This window comes from Hippoglossus stenolepis, chromosome 2 (assembly GCF_022539355.2).
Source record: "Hippoglossus stenolepis isolate QCI-W04-F060 chromosome 2, HSTE1.2, whole genome shotgun sequence".
NCBI lineage: Eukaryota > Metazoa > Chordata > Actinopteri > Pleuronectiformes > Pleuronectidae > Hippoglossus > Hippoglossus stenolepis.
The window spans coordinates 11,260,326-11,286,318 of record NC_061484.1 but is presented as its reverse complement, the minus strand read 5'-3'; the positions used below and the strand labels follow the sequence as shown (position 1 = coordinate 11,286,318).

General features: G+C 40.8%; 2 protein-coding genes across 2 annotated transcripts; both read right to left on the bottom strand.

The window, feature by feature from the left end:
• Positions 1-1,888: 1,888 nt before the first annotated feature.
• shoc2 (SHOC2 leucine rich repeat scaffold protein) lies at positions 1,889-13,197 on the bottom strand. Its single transcript, XM_035168491.2, has 9 exons — positions 13,089-13,197; positions 8,212-9,283; positions 7,661-7,798; positions 7,390-7,520; positions 6,752-6,940; positions 5,648-5,770; positions 4,961-5,098; positions 4,083-4,200; positions 1,889-2,172 (listed from the first exon to the last, which is right to left on the bottom strand). The coding sequence occupies exons 2-9, from the start codon at positions 8,912-8,914 to the stop codon at positions 1,964-1,966; spliced, it is 1,749 nt and encodes a 582-aa protein (XP_035024382.1). The 5' UTR covers positions 8,915-9,283; positions 13,089-13,197; the 3' UTR covers positions 1,889-1,963.
• A 4,094-nt stretch (positions 13,198-17,291) lies between these two features.
• On the bottom strand, positions 17,292-25,331 carry pdcd4b (programmed cell death 4b). The gene is made up of 12 exons (XM_035168503.2): positions 25,184-25,331; positions 24,640-24,732; positions 23,966-24,283; positions 21,916-22,010; positions 21,563-21,676; positions 21,196-21,417; positions 19,446-19,543; positions 18,866-18,980; positions 18,565-18,672; positions 18,309-18,419; positions 18,081-18,220; positions 17,292-17,996 (listed from the first exon to the last, which is right to left on the bottom strand). Exons 2-12 carry the CDS (start codon positions 24,680-24,682, stop codon positions 17,936-17,938), a joined length of 1,425 nt encoding a protein of 474 aa, XP_035024394.1. The 5' UTR covers positions 24,683-24,732; positions 25,184-25,331; the 3' UTR covers positions 17,292-17,935.
• Between the last annotated feature and the right edge of the window lie 662 nt (positions 25,332-25,993).

Genomic DNA, 25,993 nt, shown 5'->3' with positions numbered 1-25,993 from the left:
TAGTCAGGATGCAACACATTTTTAAGAAGAAAATAAAAATGTTTGGTTTGATTACCTTTTGTTGGGACTTTTAATGTACAGTCACTTGAAATAATACTAACTGAATACACTAAATAAACAATACAATAAACAATTAAACGTAAATTGATTTCAAATTATCTGAACTGCGATAAGCCGTTTCACTTGCAATAGAGAAAGCAGGATATGGGAATTTGGAACCATATCATATCCACACAGACCCTTTTACAGTTTGACAGGATAAAACTTCCCCCAAAGAAAATTATTATATTCTGTCCCGAGAAACTCAACATTAATATTTAAATTGATACAAATTTACATGATAAACCGTTACCAAATAAAATACTTCATGAAACAAAAAAATGCCCCCATTCTAAATAACCAATGAGCGGCTACTGTGTTTTTGCCAAAATATAGAGGGTGCCAATGTCTTTTTGAAAAAAAAAAAAAAAGTGCATGAGCAGCAGCATTGCCAGGACAGTGTGGGACAAATATGAGATATAAAAAAAAAAAAAAAAAAAAAACTATTAAAATCAAGGGAATATTTTCTATCATGTCATTAAGATTCTTGGGGAGACCCGGTTTTAAAAAATGTTTAAGGTACTAACAAAAAAAGAATTGTCAAGAAGAATTTACCTGTCAATGTTTTATTATGAAACCTTGATTGAAGCTCTGATACACTCACCGTGCGCTTCAAACCAGATAACGTTTGATATGTTGGTCAACTGGATTACAGCTCTGCAGCCCAACACTGAAGATAATGTAAAACAAGTAAACGGAACTAAAAACTGCACTCAAGGCAACAACCAGGATTTGTATACATATATAAAAGCGTCTCCGAGCACTTACCCCATCACCTACGCATGTTTGACTTGTTTCCAACACCATGTTGTCACACAGACGGAGGGGTCACAGCGCCGCCCGTTCAAGTCCAACCTACTTTTTTTTTTCTCTCCTCCCCAAGCATGTATGATTGGCATTTCTCATATGTATACATTACTAGCTTAATGCTGAACAACTACTGCTGCTATTTGTTAAAAAGATGTCCAATCACCCTATTTTACATCTGATATCGCCTGTTTGAACAGATTAATGCAACAGCAAAAAGAAACATCGAAAAATAAAAGTAAAAACAGCAGTAATAAAAAAAATATTGAAATAATTTATATCTTTGTATTCTCATGGACAATTGTGTTTAGACATGAACCACTGGATCACTCTAAACATAGGCACAGTTTTTAAAAAGAAAACATAAAAGATTTTAAAAAATGAAAATGAAAATAAGAAATTAACACACCATCATTAGACCTTTGTTCTCTATGGTCAAGAAGCAATTAACATAAGTTATCTCGAGGAAGATGATAAAAAAAAAGGAATATCAAAAGAAAATATAACAAGATGACAGTTAAAATTACGGCAGCAGCAGTAAATGTGAAGTTCAAAAGACTTTTTTTGTTTGTTTTTGCATACAATTGTATCCTTGCTCACATAATAGATGCTTGTAATTACTGTAAATACATTGGCAATGGGAGCATGGTTTATATGGTTAAAAGACTTGCCACTTAGCTCACAGTTACTCAATATATATAATTTTATAGATCTTCAGTTTTGGCAAAGAGATGGAAATATTTTTCCTCTTGTATGATTCGGAATGAAAGATGAGCAGGGGGGGGTGGCTGGGGTCCTAAAATGACTGTGATAAACTCTGGAGGAACACATGAGTCAAGTCTCCAAAGATTCACCTCGTTTCTGCCTGAGGATGGAGAAAGAAATGTTTTCCTCTTCTTCCTCCTCCTCCTTTCGCTTCCCCTCTCGACGCTGATTGTGGCGAGTCTGTTTTCTTTACAGTGTATGATACACGTAATGGGGAGGCGCCAGGCGAGAGGGTGCAGAGCAACTGAAGGGTTTGGGGGATAAGTGGGACTGGGATTGAGCTGCTCTTGGCTCAGACCATGGCACGGTACGGTCCCTGCATCTTGAGGAACTGGATGATGAAGGAGGGGCCTCCCGCCACGATCTGCGGAGGCAGGTGGCTGAGGGGACAGTTCTCGATGCTCATGATGGACAGCTTGCTGCAGAGGGCCAGCTCGAACGGGAGGCTGTGCAGGTTGGGGTTGTCGTTGAGGTACAGTTCCTCCAGGTTCTCCAGTGTACCTGAGGATAGACGGCAGGCAGTGTTAAGATATAAACTATCATCCAGGGAAACAGTCTGAAACATACAGCCTCCAGACGGCATGAATAAAGTAGAATGACACTCAGTAGATCACATACCTCAGCCAAGGCCCAACAGTCCCCTTAATTTCATTTAAGGTGGACCACATTGTACACACTCATAGATACACTATAAGTACAAAAGTATTGGGACAGACCTCTATCATTGAATTCAGGGCCATTGGTTGGACTGGGCCCCTTTGATCCAGTGAAGGGAAATCTTAATGCTTCAGCTTACCAAGACATTTTGGACAATTATATGCTTCCAACTTTGTGATAACAGTTTGGGGAAGGCCCTGTTTTGTTTCAGCATGACTCTGCTGCAGTGCACAAAGCAAGGTCCATAGAGGCATGGTTGGGCGAGTTTGGTGTGGAAGAAGTTGACTGGCCCGCACAGAGCACTGACCTCAACCCCATCCAACATGTCTATGGATTTAGAATGGAATGTCATAAAAGCTCTGGTAGGTGTAATGTGTAGGTGTCTCAATACCTTTGTCAATATAGTGTATCAGTTCCCTAAATGTCCCAGATATATATTTCATCAAGATCCATTAATTGTTCCCTGTGAAAATGTTTGATTAAGATTTACATAATTCTGAGAGAAATCAACAGAAATGTTGAAAATGTTTTTTTCTTGCAAAGTTAAAAAGGAGATATTAAAATAGGATTTTTGGGAACAAGAAAGTGCCTCTTACTACTACTCTACTGTTACAGTCACACCACATGTTTTGATGCATCACAACAGAAGTTATAATACTACTTTAAAATAGAAATATATCTTAATACATACATCAAAGAAATGATGATACTCAGGTCTGAAAAAAAAAAGTCACTATTGATTATTTTCTTTGGTTTATTATTTAATCTATGATAGGATTTTAAAAAACTGAAATAAAATGACCATGATTCTTTGGACACAAGTTGACGTATCCAAATTCCTCATCATATCTGACCGTCAGTCAAAAATATTTAGGATTTTTCCTTTTAAACTGATTAAAATTAGTATAATTGACAATCAGAATAGCCTGGGGTTGATTGACAAACCATTCCAGCTCCAATCTACTAAAATTGTTGGATCAATTATTTGTCCTACCCCTGGCTGCGTGGATGAGATCTTAAAGACAGATGAACAACACGCAACCAGTACAAAGTTCTGGGTCCAGTGTGAATACTCTAAAAATACAACCACCTTCAGCTCCTTCCGCCAGCCTTTTTAAGCTGCATCTAAACTTTTGACCTCAGCAGTAAACAGCCTAACCAGGTTGGACCAATCACTCAGAGGAAAGTAGAGGTGGGACATACTGTCGACTGCTAAGCTCTTAAATCCTTATGGATAAGTTTAGCTTTTATTGGTGAACAACGTTACAGTTAAAATAAAAAATGCTACGGTGTATTTATGTTTTTGGAGAATACGATTTTCTTAAATGTTTATAACAAATACTAATAATGTGTGTTAACAGGCGAGTAAACTTTGGCAAAAGAAGAATTATGGAAAATTATTTTATTTTGCTTCCTTTTCAAGCATACAGTATTTCTTCTATATGAGAGCAACTGAATACTTTAAAAGAATATTGAAAAAGAATTGTGTTTAGTTTAAATTGAACAAGAGTTTTAAATTAATTATAATTTTTGACAGAATTCTGTGCCAAAAGTCACAATTGTGTTTTTAGAGCTAAGTTGCAGAATTTTCCAATTCCCACCAATCTCCCAGAAGTTGAATCAAGTTCATACACAGTTGTGATCAGCTCTGGTTCCCTACCACCACTTAAAGACACTGCTATTGTGTGAAGCAGTGAGGAGTAAAGTAATATTTTTCAAGCCCCGAACATGTAGAGGAAGAAATTAGTATTTACCAATCTCCTCGGGAAGGTGTTGCAGCAGGTTCTCTCCCAAACCCAGGTGAGTCAGGTTGGTGAGGTGGCCGATGCCTCTGGGTAACGTAGTCAGCTGATTATTTGTCAACACCAATTTCTAATGAAAGAGTGAGAACACAGGATGTTGAGTGAGAAAATTAATCAAGTAAATTCACAGGCAAAAATAAATAAAACCTTTGTTGAAACAAGACAGACATTTACCACTAACTGTTAAACAGAGTGGACATTAAAATGATCGCTTAGATTGTCAAGATATTCAAACCATTTATCGTTGACTAAGATACAAAATCACTGACCATTCCTCATATCTAATGGCCAGGAACTTCTTCCATGAAGCTTAAATAATTGTAAATACACAGAGGAATAAAGCTTTACATTTTAACTTGATTTAGTGACACTTCACAACTTTGAGTATATCTCCAACCTGTAACCTATAAGGATTATGTATTATTTAAATTTGACTGATATCTAATCCGATGTTTACTGTTTCAGGGTCTCATTTGTTCTTGGATGAAAGTCTTGGACTGTTTTTGGAGTAAGAAAATAACCGGGGAAAAAAAAACTCATCTGCTTTGTCTTTTATGATATCACCACTGGGAGTTATTGACATCCGAATTGTCCAAATCCACTAACAGGTGTCTCAGTCCTAAGCTTTGACTTGAAAATAGGCCTTATGTAAATGTAAATGTAATAAGAAGCAACAAAGACTGGAGCAGTGAGAAGTAAAGGTGGATACAAATAAAAGACATCATTAGTTGTTGGCTACATATGAAAATCTGATTCTACGAAAAACAAAAGTGAAATATTCTGTAAAAAACAATTACTAAGCGCCAAAGGAGAGAAGTAGAAAAACTTACCTGTAAATCTTTAAGATAAGCGATTTCATTCGGCAGAGATTCCAACTTGTTTTCCTCCAAGTCGAGCTCTCGTAGCTTCCTCAAATTTCCAATACTATGTGGTAACTTCTTGAGAAGATTATTGGACAATATTAACACCTGTGAAGACAATGACGTTTGTGTATTTATTGTTTTTTACATCTTGGGAACAACACTGAACAGAGATTTCTTTCCTCTATCGTGCAAGATGCAACACCGGAAAGACAGCAAAGTTCCTGGCACATTGGTTTTCAAAACATTTGTGGTGTTGAGCACGACTCACTGAGGGAAAAGACTGAAAGGCAAACTCTGTGTCTGGCAATGGGAAAGGAGCATTTTTTAGCTGGTTTACCTGCATTTAAAATCCCATGTATACCTGCTGATTGTTGGTGTAAAAGGAGGTATTATATATCTACAGGTTTGAGGAAACAGGTCTGTGCGATAGTAGCTTTTAACCAAACCCAAAACCTATTGGCATGAGTCAGTATCCATGTTTATAACATCAGCGAACGTCCCCAAGATGAGGGATGAAATGTGTTAAGATAATGGCTCTTTCACCTCTATTCAAATTCTTAGCACAAAATATACAATTTATCTAGCGAGACTTTCAACCTCTTCATTGAGGTAGCTAAATCCCTACTCTACACTGTGTGTGTACGCGAGGCTCACCTCTAGAGAGACGAGACCACAGACGTCCTCAGGGATCTTTGTCAGCTGATTCGTGGCCAGGTTGAGCTCAACCATGCTCGTCCATGTGCCAAAGTCCAGTGGCAGAGATGTTAACTGGTTGTCCTGGGGAAGACAATGAAATACCTTTATAAGCAAAATAACTGACATTTTCACAGGGACCATGCTGTGTGAGAGGCTGAGCAGAGCAGTGCACTATGTCAGCTATGTTACTTTGTGCTACAATAAATGGAGATATAAATCCAAACTACAGCCAGGGTGGAAATACAACAAGTAAGGAGTTAAGGACTTTTGAATGTCTGTACTGGTTGCACACCAACACAGACTTTGATGGAGGCGCTGTTATGAGCAAAAGTCAACAGTAGTTCTCTCAATGCAGTTTCACTGTTAGTATTTAATGTACATCAGGAGCTTCAGATTCCTGTGTGCTACATTTAAATGCTGTCTTTTATTTCGGAATGTCCATCATGTCTCATAATGACAATGATAATTTAGCCTAACCAGCTGCTTTTAAAAATGTATGAACAGCTTAACTTTTTAATAAATAAATGAAGATGCATCATCGGACTGTTTTCGGTTTAGGCGTTTTACATCCACCTTTACAGTGCCAGCTCAGTTATATTAGAAATTGATCCAAGACCAACAAGACAGTGGATTTATCACCTCAGATTTAAATTTATCAGAAAATATGATTTGTTAAGGATTTAAAAATTCTATATTTCTAATAATTTTACTTTTTGACACAGAGGTTAAATTCATAGGCCTTTTCACTAAAGATAGTTTGACATGTCACAGTAGGAAAACACAGATGTAGAAATAAATCAATATATTCATGGTTATTTTCAATTTAGATGCTACAGTTTCGGGATCCTGTTATTGTCCTCACTGTCAGAGTGCCATGACGTACTGGGACATTGATAAAAATGTCCTACTATGAAAAGTCAAAATGTCCGGAGTGAGAGTTTTACTGTCTTGCGATACTGTGATAATACTTGATTTTGATGAAGAATAAATCACACAACAGACAGTGTAAAGGGGGTCATGCATCAATCTATCTTATGGAGATAAATATGCACACGTTCATACCTTCATGTTAAGCTTGCTTAACACTTTGGCCCTGGAGAAGATACCAAAAGGTATCTTATTGATTCTGTTGTGCTCCATGTTGAGGGAGTAGATGGTGGAGAACTGGGATGGTCCACCCACAGGGTAAGACTGGAAGCAGTTCCTCGCCAGTGTTAGACTCGTCAGGTTGACCAAACTTGAAAGCAGGCCCTGGTCAAGTACAGAAACAGAGGCATTATTGAGACAATATAAGAAGAGGACTATATCACTATAGGCTGTGATTATTACACTGGATGCATTAGTAACCATAAACCACACCCATGGTTAACAACAAGCATTCAAGACAGCCCTTTCTGTAAAACTGTTTCTGCACAGTCCTTGGTGCAAAAATATATTTAAAGGACTGTGTGTTGTGGTGTACCAATGCATAAATTAATTTAAAAAACATACATTTCAATGCATTTGGGAGCACAGGTACAGCAGGGGTTGAAGTTCCAAAATGAATTTTATGTTTGTCAATTTGTTTTTCCATTTTTCAAACGCAGAAATAAAAAAAGATATTAGCTAAAAAACTAAGTAAGCTTGGAACTAATTGTTATTTCTATTTTTCAGTATCATTCTGCAATCATATTTGAGATTAAATTCCAAGTTCTACTTACCTCTGGCAACACTGAAATGTTGTTGTTTTCAAGGTTTAGCTCCTCCAGTTCTCGACATTTGGCTAATGATCTGGGGATGGCTGATAATCTATTGTATCTCAGACCCAAGCGATTTATGCTGGCCAGATTCCCTGAGACAACACAAAAAACCTTGCTGTTACATTTTTACATTTGTAACTTTTATAAAACTCTAGTAGGAGTCAGACTGGTACAATTAAACAAAAATAATGCCTTAATGCCTGAGTCAGTGAGTCATACTGAGTTCAGTTACCTATAGTCTCTGGTAGGTCCAAGAGCTCATTGTGCTGCAGGTCGAGGTTGGTTATCTGTGTGCAATTCCCAATCTCTTTCGGTAAGTGTTCCAACTGGTTATGGGCAACATCTAGAGTAATAAGGCTGCAAAGCTCCCCTGCAGAAAGAAGCAAACAAAACTCAGATGTTTAATTACTTTGAGATGAAAGTGCTTTCAGTAACCCAGCCTCAGTACAAAGGACCAACAACTTTTCAGAACTTTTTTCATTCCTGATTCAGAAAATCTAAATATTCAATATTCACAGCATCTTGTCAAAGACAAATTTCTCTTGGTGGTATCTTTGCAGAGTTTTATAACCAGAACATTCTCTTACAGTAAAATTAGACAGTGTACAATATACTTGATCCAGCTGGATCCATAGTATGTGAATTACTGATATTACATTGATGACCTTATAAGCACAATATGATTTGCACTGCACAATAACTTGTGGTTACCGTGAAGAATGGTTGGCTTCTTGATCCACCTACATATATTTTGTACCATCTTTACACATTGGTCTTACTCACCGATCTCTGCAGGCAGCTGTTTAATCTTGTTCTCTCTGATGCTGAGCATAGTGAGCTTGGACAGGTTTCTGATGTCCTTCTCTACTGTTGTGATGCGGTTGAAGCGCAGGTACAGCGTGGCGAGAGACATCAGCCGGTAGACGACAGCCGGTATCTCTCTCAGCTTGTTGTGCCGCAGGTCGAGCATTCGAAGCATCTTAAGGGAGTCCAGGGAGTCGGGTAAACTGGTCAGGGAGTTCTCACTCAGGGCCAGTGTGACCAAGCCTGATAGGCAACCCACCTCAGCTGGCAGGCTCTGCAGCTTGTTGCTGTATAAGTAGAGTTCAGCGAGCTGCGTCAACTCCTTGATGGAAGTGGGTAGCATATGAATGGACCGTTTAGATAGGTCCAGTCTCATTGAGTTCTCCTCCCTGCACTTGTTAAGTTCTTTGATCACCTCGGCATTACTGGACTTCTTGCGAGTACCTGCTGCCGGGTTTGGCCGCTTTATCGTATTGTCAACTGAGAAGGCAACACCCGGTGTTGAACTGCTGGTGTCCTTCTTTCCTTCTTTGGCATCTTTCCCTTTGGTCTTCGATTCTTTGCCTCCATCCTTGACCAAACCGGCCAGAGCCTTGGTCTCCTTTTCCCTTTCTTTCCCTGCTGGACCACCTTTGGGGTCCTTTTCTTTTGAATCTTTTTCTTTGCCTAAAGTACTACTCATGTCGACGTTATCGGGCCCCTTGCAGAGTTGCTCATGGGAGTCTCTTCTGTCAGGTTACTTATTTGGGAAAAAAGGGACACACACAGCCAAGGAGGCCTTTAAAGAAAACATCCCTGTGCAGGCCCACACATTTATGATTATCCTTGAAATAAAGGCCCAGTGATCCAAGGGTTTTTGGATACTTTTATATTTTGTTGTTTTGTTAAAATGCCATGGAAGAAAAAATCCTTTTAAGTAGCAGGATTGTGACATCCATGGTCCACATGCTTAAGTTTTTGAACTGCATACAATCTCAGGACCTTCAGACAGAAGTTCTTTCAGGCTGCAAAGGTCATCAAAGTTGTTTTTTTTTAATCCCTCGAAGATTTGCTGTTGGGGAGGGAAAAAAGAAATATAATTTTCACACACAAAAATTCTCAGTATTATTAATTTCAACAGTTGACTGGTCCGTCTGAAAGTTTCTGATCTTAAAAGTCCAATTCAATTTCAATACTTCGTTTGTTTGTTCTGGTGGGCAGCATTCACAAATTCCTCACTTCACCCTGTCAAATAACTGGCGCTGCACACTGAGAACAATGGGTGAGTGAGCTCCAACAGAAGTAAGCAATTTAAAAAACTTAAGACCATGACATGTCGCAGAAGGCAATGTATGTGGGAACATGCGGTGGGCAGCTTCCTTGTTTTACGTGTGTTTCAGTGACATTTTGCAGGGAAACCACACCTCTAATAAACTGCTGTTAGTTGAAAACTTGTATTGTTCTAGAAAGACAGAGGGCCTAAAAAGAGACACTCAGAGCTTTCCTGCCACTACAAATCCATACAGAAAACCCCTCTTGGAACAGAAATCGTGCATTTTCCATAGGAAACAATGCAAAAGAACACCAATATATTTGAACGATCGATTATGGGAACAAATTTTAAGGAGGGCCTGGTGTGTGCTAAAAGTGAAATGTAAGCTGCATGTAAAATAACCAAACAGAAACCAACAAATGAAAAAGGAGCCTTGATAATATTCTTCCTTAAAGGCTAAGACATGAAACACTTCTAACAGGTTTGGTGGGTTGTTCATACAATGAGTTAAGCAGTACTGCGTGTGCCAGTCCACACAAATTTGCTGAATGTACTGAGCATAACCTCACTCCAACTTGCTCCTACTAAACAAACATGCCCAAGCGGGTGTTGACATTACTTTAAGCTTTCAAGCCCCACCTAGACCATGCATTCAGCTATTTAGCATTCACCTATAAAGTCTGAAATGCAACAATCACACTGCAAATTGACATCTCAAAAAGGCAGCCAGATGAAACAAACAACCCTTTAGATGACGAACTGAGCCAGAATGTCTCTGTTTAGCCTCCACTTCTGTTGTACCTCAGTGACTGTGTAATGCTCTCTAGAACTAGTACAAGCTAAGCTGTGGTGAAAAAGAGAGGCAGGTTTGGCTGAGGATCAGAGCTAAGTGAAAAGGTTAGGACTGCTGAGAGTAATCTTTAGAAGTGGCCTTCAAAGCATGAAGTCCCCACAACAACAGGTCATATGACCTTTTGGTTGAAAAAAATGTTGGGTCAACAGCAGCACCCCATGCATGATAGAAAGCCTACTAGTGTGTTCTGTAAATAAAAGAAAATGTATCCACTGTTCTTTCAAATCATAAATAAGGAGATGCAAGTCTAATACAGGCTAGAATAGGCATAGCCACGTACAAAATAATCATTAACATAAAATGAGAATAGCCAGGCCAGCCTCATTGCTGGGCCAATCCAAACTGTGCAGGCAACTTCCTTTTATGGTTGTACTCTCCATGTGCCTGGCCTGATCTCTGTTTATAACAAACTGAATGTAAATGGTATCTGTATAAATTCATCCCTGTATTTCACAACTAACTTTTTATCTTCAACCTAATAAAAGAACAAATGAGACCAGAGGGAAAAGTTGAAGATCAAACTGAGCAAGTTCAGTTCTTACATAATTCTTATGAACATACTTTTGGTTTTCATGTTATTCTTGATATTTTACCAACGATAACAAGCTTTGTAGGCCCTGCAATAACCCTTTGTATTTGTTTGTCCAGATCATGCAGATGCATCTAATGCAACTTTCAAATGAATGCAGTGGTTTCTGAAAACAAAAAGAAAGAAAAAAGGAAAGCAGGGAAGGTTTAGTCTTCAGCAGACCAAAAAAGCAAGAGTGAGAGGAAAAGAATAAACTATGGGTAATAATTATGTTAGAAAACCACAGAACAAGGAATTCATGAGATTCAGTGACTTATCCCATACATGACAAGCTTAAGAAAGGGCTCACTAGTTGTTCATGAATGTAATGACTGGATTGCATCAACACGCGAACCCCAATGGTTATACAGAGATGTAAATAACTTGTTGTGCACGAAATGTTAGAATAAATTTGTAGCCATATTAAATGTCTTTAATTAAATGTCAAAAAGTGCACCACTGATGGGCAGACTCTGTTTAAAGGTCCTCACATCTGTCTACCGTACAGGTGTGAGGGAATCAATTTACAGGCGTCATTGGAAATAGCTATCGACAGACAGGTCAGTTCTGACAAAACTTTTTTGTGACTTACATTGAGTTAGCAGGACTCATTCAGTAGATGCAAATAATATGAATCCTGACTCGTATACAGCTTTGAAGAAAATCTAATGCAGGAGACTAATGAATTTTCCATTAAGGATATCTTGAAACCATCTGATGCCAGTGCATTAGACCCAAGTAGAACAGTCTAATGTTCTCCAGTTTGTGTTGATCCATTACAATGGATTCTGGATCAAAGTAGAAACGCAACAATGTTGAGAATACAACACAGCACGTTTGTGTGAAGCAAATATAAAAATGTGTGATATAAAAATAACACTACAGATTCAGGAAATGACTAAAATCCAGCTCATGTTGCTGCTTGACAGTTTGTTACTGCTCAAGAATCAACAACAACAAGGACTGACCATGGCCTGTTAATGTTAAAGGTTAATGTTTGAGACTAAACAGCCTGACATAGGTGAGGTGGCAGCTCCCAGCTGCTAAACAGCACAGCACCGGACGAAGCTAGCTTCATGGCTACGTGAGCCAGTGACAAATCCTTGAAAACAGATTAAACGACCAAAAGGGTGAATGTTCGAAAAGTCAGGTCACCTTCCGAGACGAATCAACCAACCTAATACCGAGGAAAACACAGCAAGGCTGCCGATGCTGTGCAGTCACTGGTTAGCCTACATTGACGCGGACAGTGCTACATGATAAGGTTTGACCGTTAACCCAGCATCTACTAGATAACTAATGGTCGTTAGCTAACTCCCGCTGGATGAAAATATCGAATATTAGCAAAGTCAGCCTTGAAGCTGAAACAAGGGGAATGTCTCCGTCTAATATCCCCAGCCCGAGAAGAGAGAAACACACAAGCTATTCCTGCTAACCACTGACAACAAGGCAGGAAATAAAAGCAGCTAAGCTAAACGTCAACAGCAAAGCAAACGTCAGTTGTGCCAGACTGCTAACTTGCTAACGTCAGCTAGCGGACAAGTTAGCACCGCCGGCTAACAAGATTTCAGCGAGAGGACTCACATCACGGTCCGGGAGGGGAGATAAATCAAACAGCTGTGATTGTGCGTGGGAGACGGTGCCGTGGGAGTGGAGGTTTCCCCCTGACACGTTTACTTCCACCCAGCGGTGAGATTTGTCTTTCAGCACGGCTAACTGTGCGAGTGTAGGCCCGAGCAGAGCGGCAGTCGGACCGAGCCGTCGGCCGTGAGTGCGACCGAGGAGGGGGAAGCCTCTGCTGCAGCCAGCTGAGCGCAAACGGGCAGGAGACACCGGAGGAGCCCAGCCCGGCGCAGGCGCTACGTATCCCGGCAGAGCGGCCACCGAGCGCAGCCTGGGTGCCACTAACTGTACCGGGGTGTCCGAGCGGTGTTTGCGTGGTGAACATTAGCGGAGGAAAAAAAGAAAACACAGTGAAAAACAGCGGCCATTCCGAAGCTGAACAAAAGAGTGCGTTCGTACTCGCCACCGCGAAATGACACTTTATGCGTTTCACACGCGCCGCAACGAGAGGCTGACTGCGTGCGTGAGCTGCGGGGAGGTGCGTGACCATGCCACGGGGGGCGGGCGGGGTCGGAGGCGACATAGCGTCCACTACTAATGTGATAATAAAAGTGTTTTACCTTCAGAGGTGTGACTCCGCCATCCTCGCTGCTTCCTCCTCTTTCCTACACTGCTGCTCGCTCCGCTCCCTCCCCTCACACCAAACTGCGTCATTCGCACGCCTAGCCCCTGTTATCACGAGACTTAGGAACGAGACTTCTACACATAAACAAAAAGACTGTGTTTGAGAGAGTGTTTGAGAGAGAGAGAGAGAGAGTGTGTGTGTGTGTGTGTGTGTGTGTTTGTGCTTCAGCAGATTTCTTTGTAACCTCAGGACCTCACTTTGTGACCCACTTTTAATCAATCAATCAAGTGTTATTTCTATAGGCCATATTCACAAATCAGTATTTGTCTCATAGGGCTTAACAAGGTGTGACATCCTGCGTCCTTATCCCTCAACTAGGGTAAGGAAAAACGACCCCAAAAAACCTATAAAGAGAGGAAATAGACGTAGAAACCTCAGAGAGAGCCACATGTGAGGGATCCGTCTCCCAGGACGCACAGGAGTGCAACAGATGATGTGTGTAACTGAGCACATCGAAAAAATAACAGTATTTACAACATTTATTAGAATTAACAATTTGTAGCATAATGGAGAAGTGTGTAAATGTTTTTAATATTAATATTATATTATAATAATAATAAGTATTTTAATGAGCTGTTTGAGGATTAACACTTGCTCTTAAGAGTTAGGGTTAGGTCAGGTCAGGCATTTAGTTTTGATGGTTCAGGTAAGTGATAAGATGTGAATTTTGGTTAGTGTTATAGGCATTAACAGGTCCCGGTTAAGTCTACTAAGGTTTTTGGTTAGGCTGTGTACAATGAATGGAAGTCACTGGTCATTCAGGTCATAGTATCTTCACAAGTTGTGCAAGTGGACGTCGGAGACTGGCAACTCAAGCGAGTCCAATTGCTTATGTACACATGTGCAACCTCTGAAGAACTCAATGGATAATCCGATGTGTGTGTGTGTGTGTGTGTGTGTGTGTGTGTGTGTGTGTGTGTGTGTGTGTGTGTGTGTGTGTGTGTGTGTGTGTGTGTGTGTGTGTGTGTGGTCCCGTTATTACGAATGTTGTGGGGACCTAAATCTCTTCACATTATAAGGACTTGTATTCCTTATGGGGACAGAAAGTAAGTCCCCATAAAGCAAAGATATGTTTCAGGGGTAAATCTCTAGGAAATCAATGTAAATCAATGTAGTATGTGTGGTCCATGTATTACCCATGTTGTGGGATCCTACATCTGTTTACACAGTCACGTTATGGGGATTTGACTTCCTTTCCCTGGTAGTGACTATGGTTAAGTTTCCAGTAAGACTCCAGGAAATCTATGTGACGTAAGTTAAAGGTTCAGTGTGTAGAATTTAGTGACATCTAGTGGTAAAGTTGCATGTTGCAACACCTCACCTCACCCTCCCCTTCCAAACATGAAAGAGAACCTGACTGTAAAAAATATGGTGAACTCCGTACAGAGGACCCTCTCCTGATGTATATATGAAGTATTTCAATATAAAGGAACCATTCTAGGGTAAAGAAAACAACAACGCACACACCAGTGAACACATCACTAGGATTATTTTATATTCAATAGATCTCTTTCACCTAAATCTTACACACTGAGACACAAGGAGACACAACAGTGGGCGTTTGTGCACGAATATGGATATATGTGTGTGTGTGTGTGTGTGTGTGTGTGTGTGTGTGTGTGTGTGTGTGTGAGAGAGAGTTTATTTACTTACATACCAATTCAAACTCCTAGATAAGTGTACAATGGTTGAAGAAAGTATGATAAGTGTTAAACAGTGTATTTCCTGCTGTATTTGTCTGTATTCACATAAAGAGTATTACTAGGACAGTCCTCCAAAGCTCCTACTTTAAGCAGATGAATTTGTGTCTGAGCTCTGCAGGTGTCAGTGGGTGAAGGAAGAGGAAGGTCACGTGACTCTCGCGGACTCGTTGGCTTGACAACCGCTGTTGATCCTCGGCCGGTGCTAAAGGTGCGTCACTAAATGTTGTTCTGTGTTGTGTTATCCGCGGAGTTTTTGATTTAACGTGGTCAGACACGAGGGGGAGAACACGTCGCAGTGTGCGGATAGAGGCGGTGACTCCATCTGACCGCGGAAAGGTGCCGTCTCTTTAGCAGGGCCCACGTAGCTAGCCGATGTTTGCTCTTGCATGCTAACCCATGCTAACCCATGCTAACCCTCAGGCGGATGAGATAGATCGAAAAGGTTCGCGATGGTAGATTCGGTCATTAGAGAAGTGACGCTGATTGAGAACTGAACACAATGAAAACGTGAACAAATCCGACACACTGCAAAAGCTGCATTTCACACGTTGCCACAGAATGAGCTAATGCTAACTTATATTTCCCCTCAGGAGGATCTGGTGTTATCAGTGGTGGATGTTATTGAATGACGCCTGACTGCAAATCCAGAGTTTAATATAATTTCTTCTGTATCACTGAAACTCCAGTGTTATCGCTCTGCATGTAAATATGTTCCTCACAAAGCTCGTGGCACAGATTATTTATTGTGACTGATTCATGCGTCACATCTCACCTGTTATGATCAGCTGAGAAAACACCTATTATTCATTGGCAGCAGCTATTTTCTTTCTGATCCCACAGCGTCATCGTTTTGAAGCTTTTCTTTCTTTCTGCGTTTTGCATTCGTATTCATGAATCTGTGCTGAATTCAATTTAGTTAAATGAAGTCAACTAATATATATTTACCTTTCAGCAGGCACTTTGGAGACACAATGCCAGAAGTCAAGTCCATATTCAGAGAAGTTCTGCCTAAACAAGGTTTGTGCCGAAGCCATTAGCTCTTTGGCAGCAGTGGTTTCAAACAAAAGGCTGTTTGTGGAGCCTGATACAACATGTGAACTGTTCAGAAATCTGCAAAAGCTTGCAAAATCAGTCAGTGGGTGCTCTGTGCTGTGTGCTCCCCCTCTGCAGTCCCTTGTGCAGCGCAGCATCATTGACTTTGTCGCAATATAAAGCTGGATAATAATGGATTTCTAGAGTAATGGCTTTGAATGTGTACCGGCTGTTCAGAGGCAGAGCAGCAGAGGTCTAAACTGTCCACATGTTTCATGCAGGGAGACTGACCCCAGTGCAACATGCATTTAAAAACTGGCATGTGATGGGCCACAACTTAGAGCCTACAAATATAACATGCATACAGATTTTTATTTTGATCTAAAACTAGTCGCACACTATGTCAGTGCCCTAAACATGTCTGATTTGTTTTTCATAAAGATCCATGAATTATTCTCTGATAAATCAATCAAAATGTGGAAAAAAGTCCTATCTTGCACTGTTAAAATTAAAGATGTTCCTGGATCCACACCAAAATATGATGGGTTCTTTCCTGATCCGTACCACATCTTTCCACCAAGTTTCGTGGTAATCGGTCCTGTAGTTTTTGTGTAATCCTGTTAACTACCAGACAAAAAAACTGAAAACATCCCCTCCTTGGTAGAAGTAAAAAATAGCAACACTGCACCTCAGTTTCCTCATTTATCTTCACATTTAAACCTAGATCAGTTGACGTAATGTGAGAATTATGGTTGAGGTTAAGGGATTCTTCTTTCTTTACATCCACAGGGCAGCTTTCCATGGAAGACGTCCCTACCATGATTCTCTGTAAGCCAAAGCTGCTCCCACTCAAATCCGTCACCCTGGAGAAACTGGAGAAGATGCAGATGGAGGCTCAAGAGGCCGTCAAACAGCAGGAGCTGTCGATGAAGGAGCAGCCACAGTAGACGCCCTATGGAGGACTTGCCACAGCATGAAGCGGCCAGACTGGTTGAACATTCCTTTAGATGGAGGGCAGTGTCTTCAAGCACTAATAGATTAAGTATTTTTATGGACAGTGACATGCAACATGAAGAGCTTGATGTTTGGAGCTGAGCGGTGAAGTGGTGAGAGTAGTCAACGTAAGCTTCATCACTACACACCTCTTCTTAGTGCTCATGATTTAATGCATGTAATCAATAATCATTACGTTTATGGCACGCCAGTTAAATTCAATATGGTTGGTCGCAGAGACATTTGCAACTGTATTGTTCCTGTAATTTGACCTTAATTCATACAACACAATGTTACCCACCTCCTGATGAATGTAGGGTAGAATGAATGTGTTAGAGACAAGAGTTTAGTTCCAACATGTGGTTGGTTGCGTGTGTTAATATTGTGACATTCACAAAAGCAGTCTTGGATTATTTAATAGTGGTTTAATGAACAAACAAGAAGAAATACGCAGTACATTTCACAAACCAGTATTCCTGATATATAAAAATAAACACTCTCAACACCACTTTGTGAAGTTACCCGACTGGTATTTGTTTTTTGTTAAGTCCTAAACCTTCAGAAATGATATCTTTGTGTGATATTAAAGGGTATACAGACGAAAAAGAGACAAGCACAGCATAGAAGGAGCAGCTAGTTAGGGAGCCAGTATTATACCAAACTCACAACCTTTATTTTTTTTTTCAAAACCCTTTGTAAAGCTCTTGACACAAAGCAGTCATCTCTGTACAAACACTGCGTTCTAGAAAACACAGGAGTGGCAGTGAAATCAAGAAAATACTGTACAAAACAACATGGAATGATGGACACTGAGAGGTGTGGCACTTCAAGGGTTAGCTTATGTAAATGTTTATATTGAAAAACCTTGGAGAAAGTCATCTTCAGTCTTAATGGGAAAGTGCAGATTTTTATTTTTTTTTAGCCCACCTCAGTTTCAAAAATGTAGATTCTTTTGACTGTTAGAAGGAGAAATATTGTACCCAACTATCTTGAAAAATACGTCAGTAAAAAAGTAGCTTCTTCCTCTTGTGGCACATATAGTAAAAAGGGCGCCTCAGTAGCTTTCAAGTTTGACGACACCACCGTCCCCCTCGCTGACGAATCTCTTCCGGCCTCTGAACGAGAGACAGATCACATAATGAAGACCTTCCTTCAGAGGTCAAATGAAGGTGCGTGTCTGAGAGAGCCAGGGCACTTACCGACAGGGACAGAGATCTCTTAACTTTACATCAATGACTCCCATACTGAGGCTCATATCCACAAATTGCTCCAGTACGAAGTACGCACGAGGGACATCGATGTTGATTTCAGCAATGTCCATGTAAATTCTTTCATAGCCCTGTGAAAGAAAAAAAAATGGATAAGAAACAATCTCAAAGACAAACAAATGGTGAAGTAAAACATTTGAACACCAGGTGGCAGCATACCCTTCTCATTTGGTCCACAGTGATGATGGAGGAAGCGGAGAGTGACTTCAGTAGCTGCAGAACCATTTTGGAAGTCTTCTCTCCTTTGGACTCCAGAACCATCACTACAGCCTGAGGGAAGAGGCAGCCATATTTACAGCCTTGTATTAGCACTAACAGCTTTCTATAGTGGCTACAGCATATTTTTCAGGTTGAAAAAAGGTTTTACTCTACTTCTTTACCATCCTGTACACCTGTAGTGCCTCACAGTATTTACCTCATACACAAACTCATGGTGGAAATGTGGCACCTCCAGATCCCTCAGGCATCTCTCAGCCTCCTTACTGTCTCCAGACAGAATGTACTCCTTCAGCAGCAGGTTCATCTGGATGAGGAGAGATTCAATGACCATTATTAACCTGTGGTGTTTCATTTTCTTATAGCTACAAAAAGAGTTTTAGGCAACAAACATCTTTGGGAATTGTTGGGAGAAACAACAGATGGATTTTACAATTACTAACAGAGGACATTACTATTATCATTATTAAGAGGAGTCTAATCTACAAGAAACTATTTACCTCTTTGATGAGCTGTGTGACAGGTCTCTGGCCCCCACCTGACCCCCACTGGTTGTCGATGCGAAGCCCACCCATACTCATCTTCAGCAGCACGGCAGCCCGGTCCAGTGCCGCCCTGAGAGATAAAAAACAAAAAACAGGCATGATTTGGGGGTTTAGGTTGTCACACTGCAACACTAACTTTTATTTACATGCAAGTTCAGTTAAGATTCTCCTGCTGTGTCATGCCTTCCTCACTGAAGTCTCAAAGAGTAGTTTTTTATAGTAAAAACTAAAATATGTACTTGTTTCGTCTCACTCAGACTTTTTTACTATGAATGACGTCTTTGTTGTGGATATTGTTCCTCATCTCACATTCAACTCAGTACTATATATATATATATAGTAAGCTTCCACTTATAATTACTGACTGAATCCCCTCTTATCATTAGCAGTGATTCTAATCTCTTGCACACACACCCTGACATAAAAACGGAGCATGACACAGGAAGTGACATGTTTTTAAAAAAAGTTCATGATAGAACATAAAAGACAGGAAACTCTAATCACAAGCAGCAGAGCTTTGCTTACAGTCACATACCGTGTGTATTCACTGTCAACTTTGCCCTTGTAACCTTCAATGTAGCCCTTGGACAATATTTGGTCGCTAACAGCACGAGCAATAAACCGACCCACCAACTGGAGGAGAAACACAAAAGAGGAACAAAATGTAAAACAAACAAATTACACAGCACCACATTGTGCTGAACAGTTTGATAGACACTCCATCCACCGGTGTTCTCATTAGACCTGTGGTTCTGTCCACTGAAATCAGAGGGGGTTTGGGAGTCAACAAGTTGTTTGTAGGGTTTGATGTTTTTTTGCTTTCATTTTTATTTTTGAAATCTGGTAATTTGTGTAGATTTTCTATATTATGAAAAGTGAAAATCAGATTTAACAAAACAATGATTATTTTACTTTCATTACTTCGAGGAACAGCCTACTCTTGCAGCAGGAAACAATAGCAGTGATGAGGAGACATTAATTTAAACTAATTTAATTTAAACATTTCTTTAAAAATGTTTAATTTTAGGACAAAAAACTTGCTGCATCACTGCTTTTACACATTACAGGGTCAAAGTTACGAAACTCTTTCAGTTTGAAAAAACCAGAGGCCATGAAAATACTGACCCGACAGGCCGTGGCCTCAGGGGCACGTGCACGAGTTTGTTTACAGTAGTTTGAGTGCATGATTTAGAGAAAACTAAAGAGCTGGCTTTGCTCTTCTGGCCTCCACAAAGCCTGCGCTCATCACCGATCATTGTTTCTGCACAGACAACAAGCAGCTCCATCTCATCTGATCTGTGGCTCTGACTAGACTGGCAGGCATAAGAGGAGAAAGAGAGCAGAGAGTGTGTGTGTGTGTCTGGGAAACAGAGAGAGTGAAAGGGTGAAGCGAAGTAGGTGGGGGCAGGGCAGAGTCATAATGCCCCTTTATCTGTGGGACAGAAATGACCAGTGAGACTGAATGAGACAGTGAAAGGAGGGGTTGTGTGTGTGTGTGTGTGTGTGTGTGTGTGTGATGACCAATAACCCTTTGAGCTTCCTTTGCTGAGCTTGCATTTTGTGAGAACAGGCAGACAATGGCCAGAGATCTCATGTCTGTGCAGACTGAAAAGGGAAGAGCTCAAATACACACACACACTTGTCTCTCTATAGTTGTGAGGACCCTCATCGGTATAATGCCTTTCCTAGCCCCTTACTCTAACCTTAACCATCACAACTAAATGCCTAACCCAGCCCAATTCTATCCCTAAAACCAAGTCTTAACCCTCAAACAGCCCTTGGAATTTGTAAGGACCAGCCAAAATGTCCTCACAATTATGGTATTGAACCAAAATTAGGACACACACACACACACACACACACACACACACACACACACACACACACACACACACACACACACACACACACACACACACACACACACACACACACACACACACACACACACACACACACACACACACACACACACACACACACACACACACACACACACACACACTGTGTAGAAAACTCAAACACCACAAACAGAAACTATACTTTCAGGTGAAGAGTCTTTTGGTTCTGCAGATCAGTTTGTCTACATGTTCTAGATGGAAACAAAAGTTTCTTACAGGTTCTTTTCAATCTCCAGAATTTTCACTATTATCTGGAGTTCTGAAAGCAACTTATGATTTAAGGTCATTTTAAAATCTATATTGATAACTTTAACACCCTTTCATTCATTAAGCTGGAAACTGGGCTACAGGTGCACACATACACACACTCTCATCTCCACTCACATGTGGGGCTCCGGGGGTGTCCAGGACCAAGTCGGGCAGCTCTCGGAGAAGTTTGTCGAAGGAGTTTTCCACGTCGCCATGTGACAGAACTGGTCCACATAAGTCGGCCAACAACCTGGAGGTGAGCTCCCGTTGGCTGGCTTTGGCCTCCAGGGCCAGCGACACAGCCAACGAGGGCACCTCACTGCACATGGGCCCCAGGTTCAGTTCTGCAAGTAGCTCCTGGACATGGAGAGAAGCGTTAACTTGTCACAGGTCCGTGCAAGTGCACCGTCTTTTAATGTTACTTTTTACAGCTCTTTGTAAAAATGTGTTGCGACACATAAGCACATCCACTGTCAGTCAGGCATGATGTCGGGACACTTACAGCCACTTCATTTGTGTCCCCATGTTCAAAGTACTCCTGCACTATGGGGGCGACAGTCTTCTCAAAGTCCCTCTCTTGCAGTGGAGGGACCACAGTCTCATACACACAGTTTTCCTGTCAAAACACAATCACAATTAGTCTCCCATACGACAATAATATGACATTTTTCTAATTGTATCCACTGCATAAATTATCGAAACTGTACATTAGGATCAAATTTATTTACAGTACATGTTATCATCTACACAACATAAAGTCCTTAACATGTAACATAAGATCCAAATGAGAGATGAGTTTAATGGACGCCTGCGCACTGGATTTTACATGTGATCATTCGACACTGGTGTTGTTACCTGAGCTTCGTCATAATTGGGGTCTTTCGCATTCACCTGCTCCAGCTCATAAACTTCACCAGATCGGCCCCAGACACCTTTTCCTCCAGCACCACCTGCGGCAGCAACAATGTTAGACATGATATCTGACAGCATGACAAGCCATTGTGTAAAAACAATATGGCCGTGTCCTTTTGAAAATATTTACTGGCCCACATATCCTGGATACCTGAAACATGAGTTGTCTTGTTTGAAAAAAAAAAATAATAAATAAAAGTTAAGTAAATTATAATACTTGTGTGGTCAATGTTAAAGCATTCTCAATGGGTGTTGATGTTGAGTGTTGCACAGCATAATGTCATGTACCAAACAGAAAGATTGTGCTGGTCTCATTAAATGTTTTTATTATTTATAAGATGATCATAGATGTGTTAATGATCTACTAGTGAAACGTATCATTCACAATCACATTTGTTTAGTTTTATTAATCGATAGGCCCGGACCATAAATCCGGATCGTTGCTGTCACTGTAACGACAACGTCCTGGCTGTGTGCGCCTCGTGTTGTGTGTGTCAGGTGAACTGTGTGCACACAAATTATTGGACCTTTTCTCAGTGTGCTTATGGGAAATGTGAATCAACCGAACACAAAGTAAACCTAATTAATTAGAAAAAATACAACAACAATTTTTCTACCTGATTTCCTATTTCCCAACGGAATTTCTTTTTAAGCTTTGAGTTAGATTCAGAAAGGTCTTGTCCAGTGGTCAAAACAGTAATAACACAGTTGTTATAATAATGTTACTAATGTTCCATGGATCATTAACTTTGGGTGATGTTTACCATTTCTCATGTTAAATTTTTACCCAGAGGAGGAAAAACATACACACATAATCCCTGTATTTGGGGAGGTGACACCTCAGTGATGCATGTTATACAAACAAACATCTGCTGGCTCTGAGGCAAAGCCCCAACAGATTGCAGACAGTTTAAGAAGCCCAATTCCAAAAGCAGCTTGTGCAACATGCTTTAAACCCCCATTAGTCCCACACAGTATGTCACATTTATCGTGCCACTATATTTAGCGCAGCCCTCATCGGTTGTGGGAACCACCTGTCCTACTTCTGCAGTTGTCTTTCAAAACCTGCCATGCATGGAGGACAGCACGCAGCTAATGTTACACTGGGCACCACTGACGGTGCAGTTTTGTTATGTAACCACAAAAAAAAAAACAGACACAGGCACAGGGCCAAGAGAAAACACACTTGCTCCAGTTTTACTGCCCATGAGAAGAGCAAAGTGAACATACTGTACTGCAAGGACATGTGTACTCTTCCACCACTGAAGGAAGATCTGCAGTGAGATGTTACATTCTGATCTACTTGTGCATCTCTGGTGTGTATTCATGTTGTATACAACAGACAGTTGGGAGCAGGATGACAGCAGATTACAGGATCTATCTTAAGGCTTGAAATATAAATGGGATAAGGAATCACAGTAAGCCATTATGCAACATTTTCAGCTGAATGCCTGATGCTATAAAAAGTGGCGTCACGTACACTGACAAATGTCTCACACAAGATCATGTAACTTCAGCAGACAACAAATCAAATCCAAACACATAACTGGACCTCCAGCAACAACTACATTACCTTAAATTAATAACTGCCTTTATGTATCTGTAGGTAAGTGTGGTAATAAGTCACATCGTATACATTGGTAAAATATCACTTACACAAGCAACTTCTGTTCCACATTTATTTAACCTCTCATGGAAATTTCCACAAAAGCCTGGCCAGGCAAATGGCAAGAAGAAAAAACCCTGAGGCTCTTTAAATGGGTGCGAGCTGCTCCAGATCACACAGCGATTTGTTTACAAGGTAATTGGTTTATGGCTCAGAGATGGAAAACCACCAGACGAAGACAACTGTGGGTCACACAGTGATGAGGGTCTTTTCCCCTTTGAAGCACCCCCCCAAGGTAATGACCAGCAAGAAAAACATTACCCTTTGAGATTCCAGGGAAACTGAAACATCTGATGTATTTGGTGTCATATTGTTGCACGATCGTACCTTTCTTTGGCAGGCCTCTGCCCTTTCCCAGTCTGGATTTCCTGTCCAGCAGCTTGCTCTTGGGGCTGGTGGGAGCCGCAGAGGATCCCCTGACCACGTCCCCATTGTCGCTGAGTGAGTCTCCTCGGCCAGAGTCCCTGGAGGAGTTCTTCCTCAGCCTCCGCTTGGCCTTCGCCTTGAGTCGGGCCTCCTGGATGCTGTTGCTTGACGACAACAGCCAGTTGCCGTTGATCTCACTGCTGGCGATTTTGTTGGAGACAGCCGGCCCGCCGTTGTCTTCGTCACCAGATAAGAAGGAGTCACTCAGGTCCCCGGCCTCTGTTGGATTACAAGCAAAAAAGATATGGCAGAAAGTTAATGTTTGCATGTGTTAAATTGACAAACAGCAAATGAGCAGCTCTTGGAGCATTCATACTTGTGTGGGGGGCCACGTTCAATTTCTGTCTGCAGTCACTGATGCAGGATGATCAGCAGAAGGAAATCAAGGCTGTATGCAGGATCACTAAACCCACAGGAAGTAATGAACCACATCCGCGTAAAAAAAACAGTCCCGGTGCCTCACATCGCATTGAGCTCATGGAGCATTTGAATCTCTGTCACTGACACACACACACACACACACACACACACACACACACACACACACACACACACACACACTCTCTCTTACTCACCGACGGGGTTTGCGTTCAGCCAGGCCTCACAGTCAGCTGCCATGTTTGTGCAGAAGGAAATAAGAGTTTGCAGAAACACAAAGAGAGAGAAACCTGCGGCGTGGAAGAGGAGACGGGACATCAATGATCAGACATGCGTTAATAACAACAAGTCCAGACATGCTGCGACGCAACACGCTCCCCATCCCCCCCATTCATTCATAAGTCACACTGTTGACAAACAATGGCTGACGCTGCGTTAGCTCCAATGCTCAGTGTCAGAAAGGAAGGAGCTGCGTCACAAGGCCAAACTCCACGATTTAACTGCGACAACACGAGTGATGATCGTGTGCACGAACAGAACCTGCACTTTACACTTAGTTTGTCTCCATCACACACTCGGTAACTACACAACACGTCAATGAAAAGGAGAAATAACACTACACACAGCGCGTAAGCTCGGTCAACAACTGTCCGGCTACGTCGATTAAATCCGTCAACTGCGTAACAACACGGTGAGAATAGGATCGTGTGGATGAAAAGAGTCGTAGTGAGATTCACTGACCGTCTGTTGCGCTCGAGCTGCGACCACCGACTCACACTTGTGTTGTTTGATCGACCCAGCAACTCGCACACGCAGCTCCGTGTTTTTCTTCTCTGATTGGCTGGAGGGGGCGTAGGTTTTTAAACCACGGGCCAATGACAACGCCACACGGGATTTTCCTTTTGGTATTTTCTGTGTTGGCTGTGAGCGGCTGCCCCCTGTCGTTACTACTGCAGAACTGCACTCATTATTATGGGAGATTACTGCAGCTACAACATGGTTGTTCATTGATGACAATAACAACAACAATAATATTAACAATAATAATAATAATGATGATAGTAATAATGATAATAATAATAATCAGTATACTTTAATAAAGAGATGGTAGTTTATGTCAGTATATTTGTGTTTAGTTTATTATAAGGGTTACTGCTTAAATACTACTATAATAACAACAACAACAGAAATAAACTAATAATAACAATAATAATAATAATAATAATAATAATAATAATACTTGTGTGGTCAATGTGCAAATGCAGTTCAGTCAGTATAGTTGAATAAAGAGATGGTAGTATATGCCAGTATGTTTATGTTTAGTTTATTACTAATTTTACTGCTTCAATACTACTACTAAAAATAACATTATTATTATTATTATTATTATTATTATTATTATCATCATTATTATTATATAACAGCAACAGTTCCAAAAAAATATTATTATATGATAGTAAATATGAACAATTATTAAGAATCATGTATCTTCATTAAACTGCAATACCTTTTATGTTCCATATGTGCAATTCAATGCATACATAGGGTGTT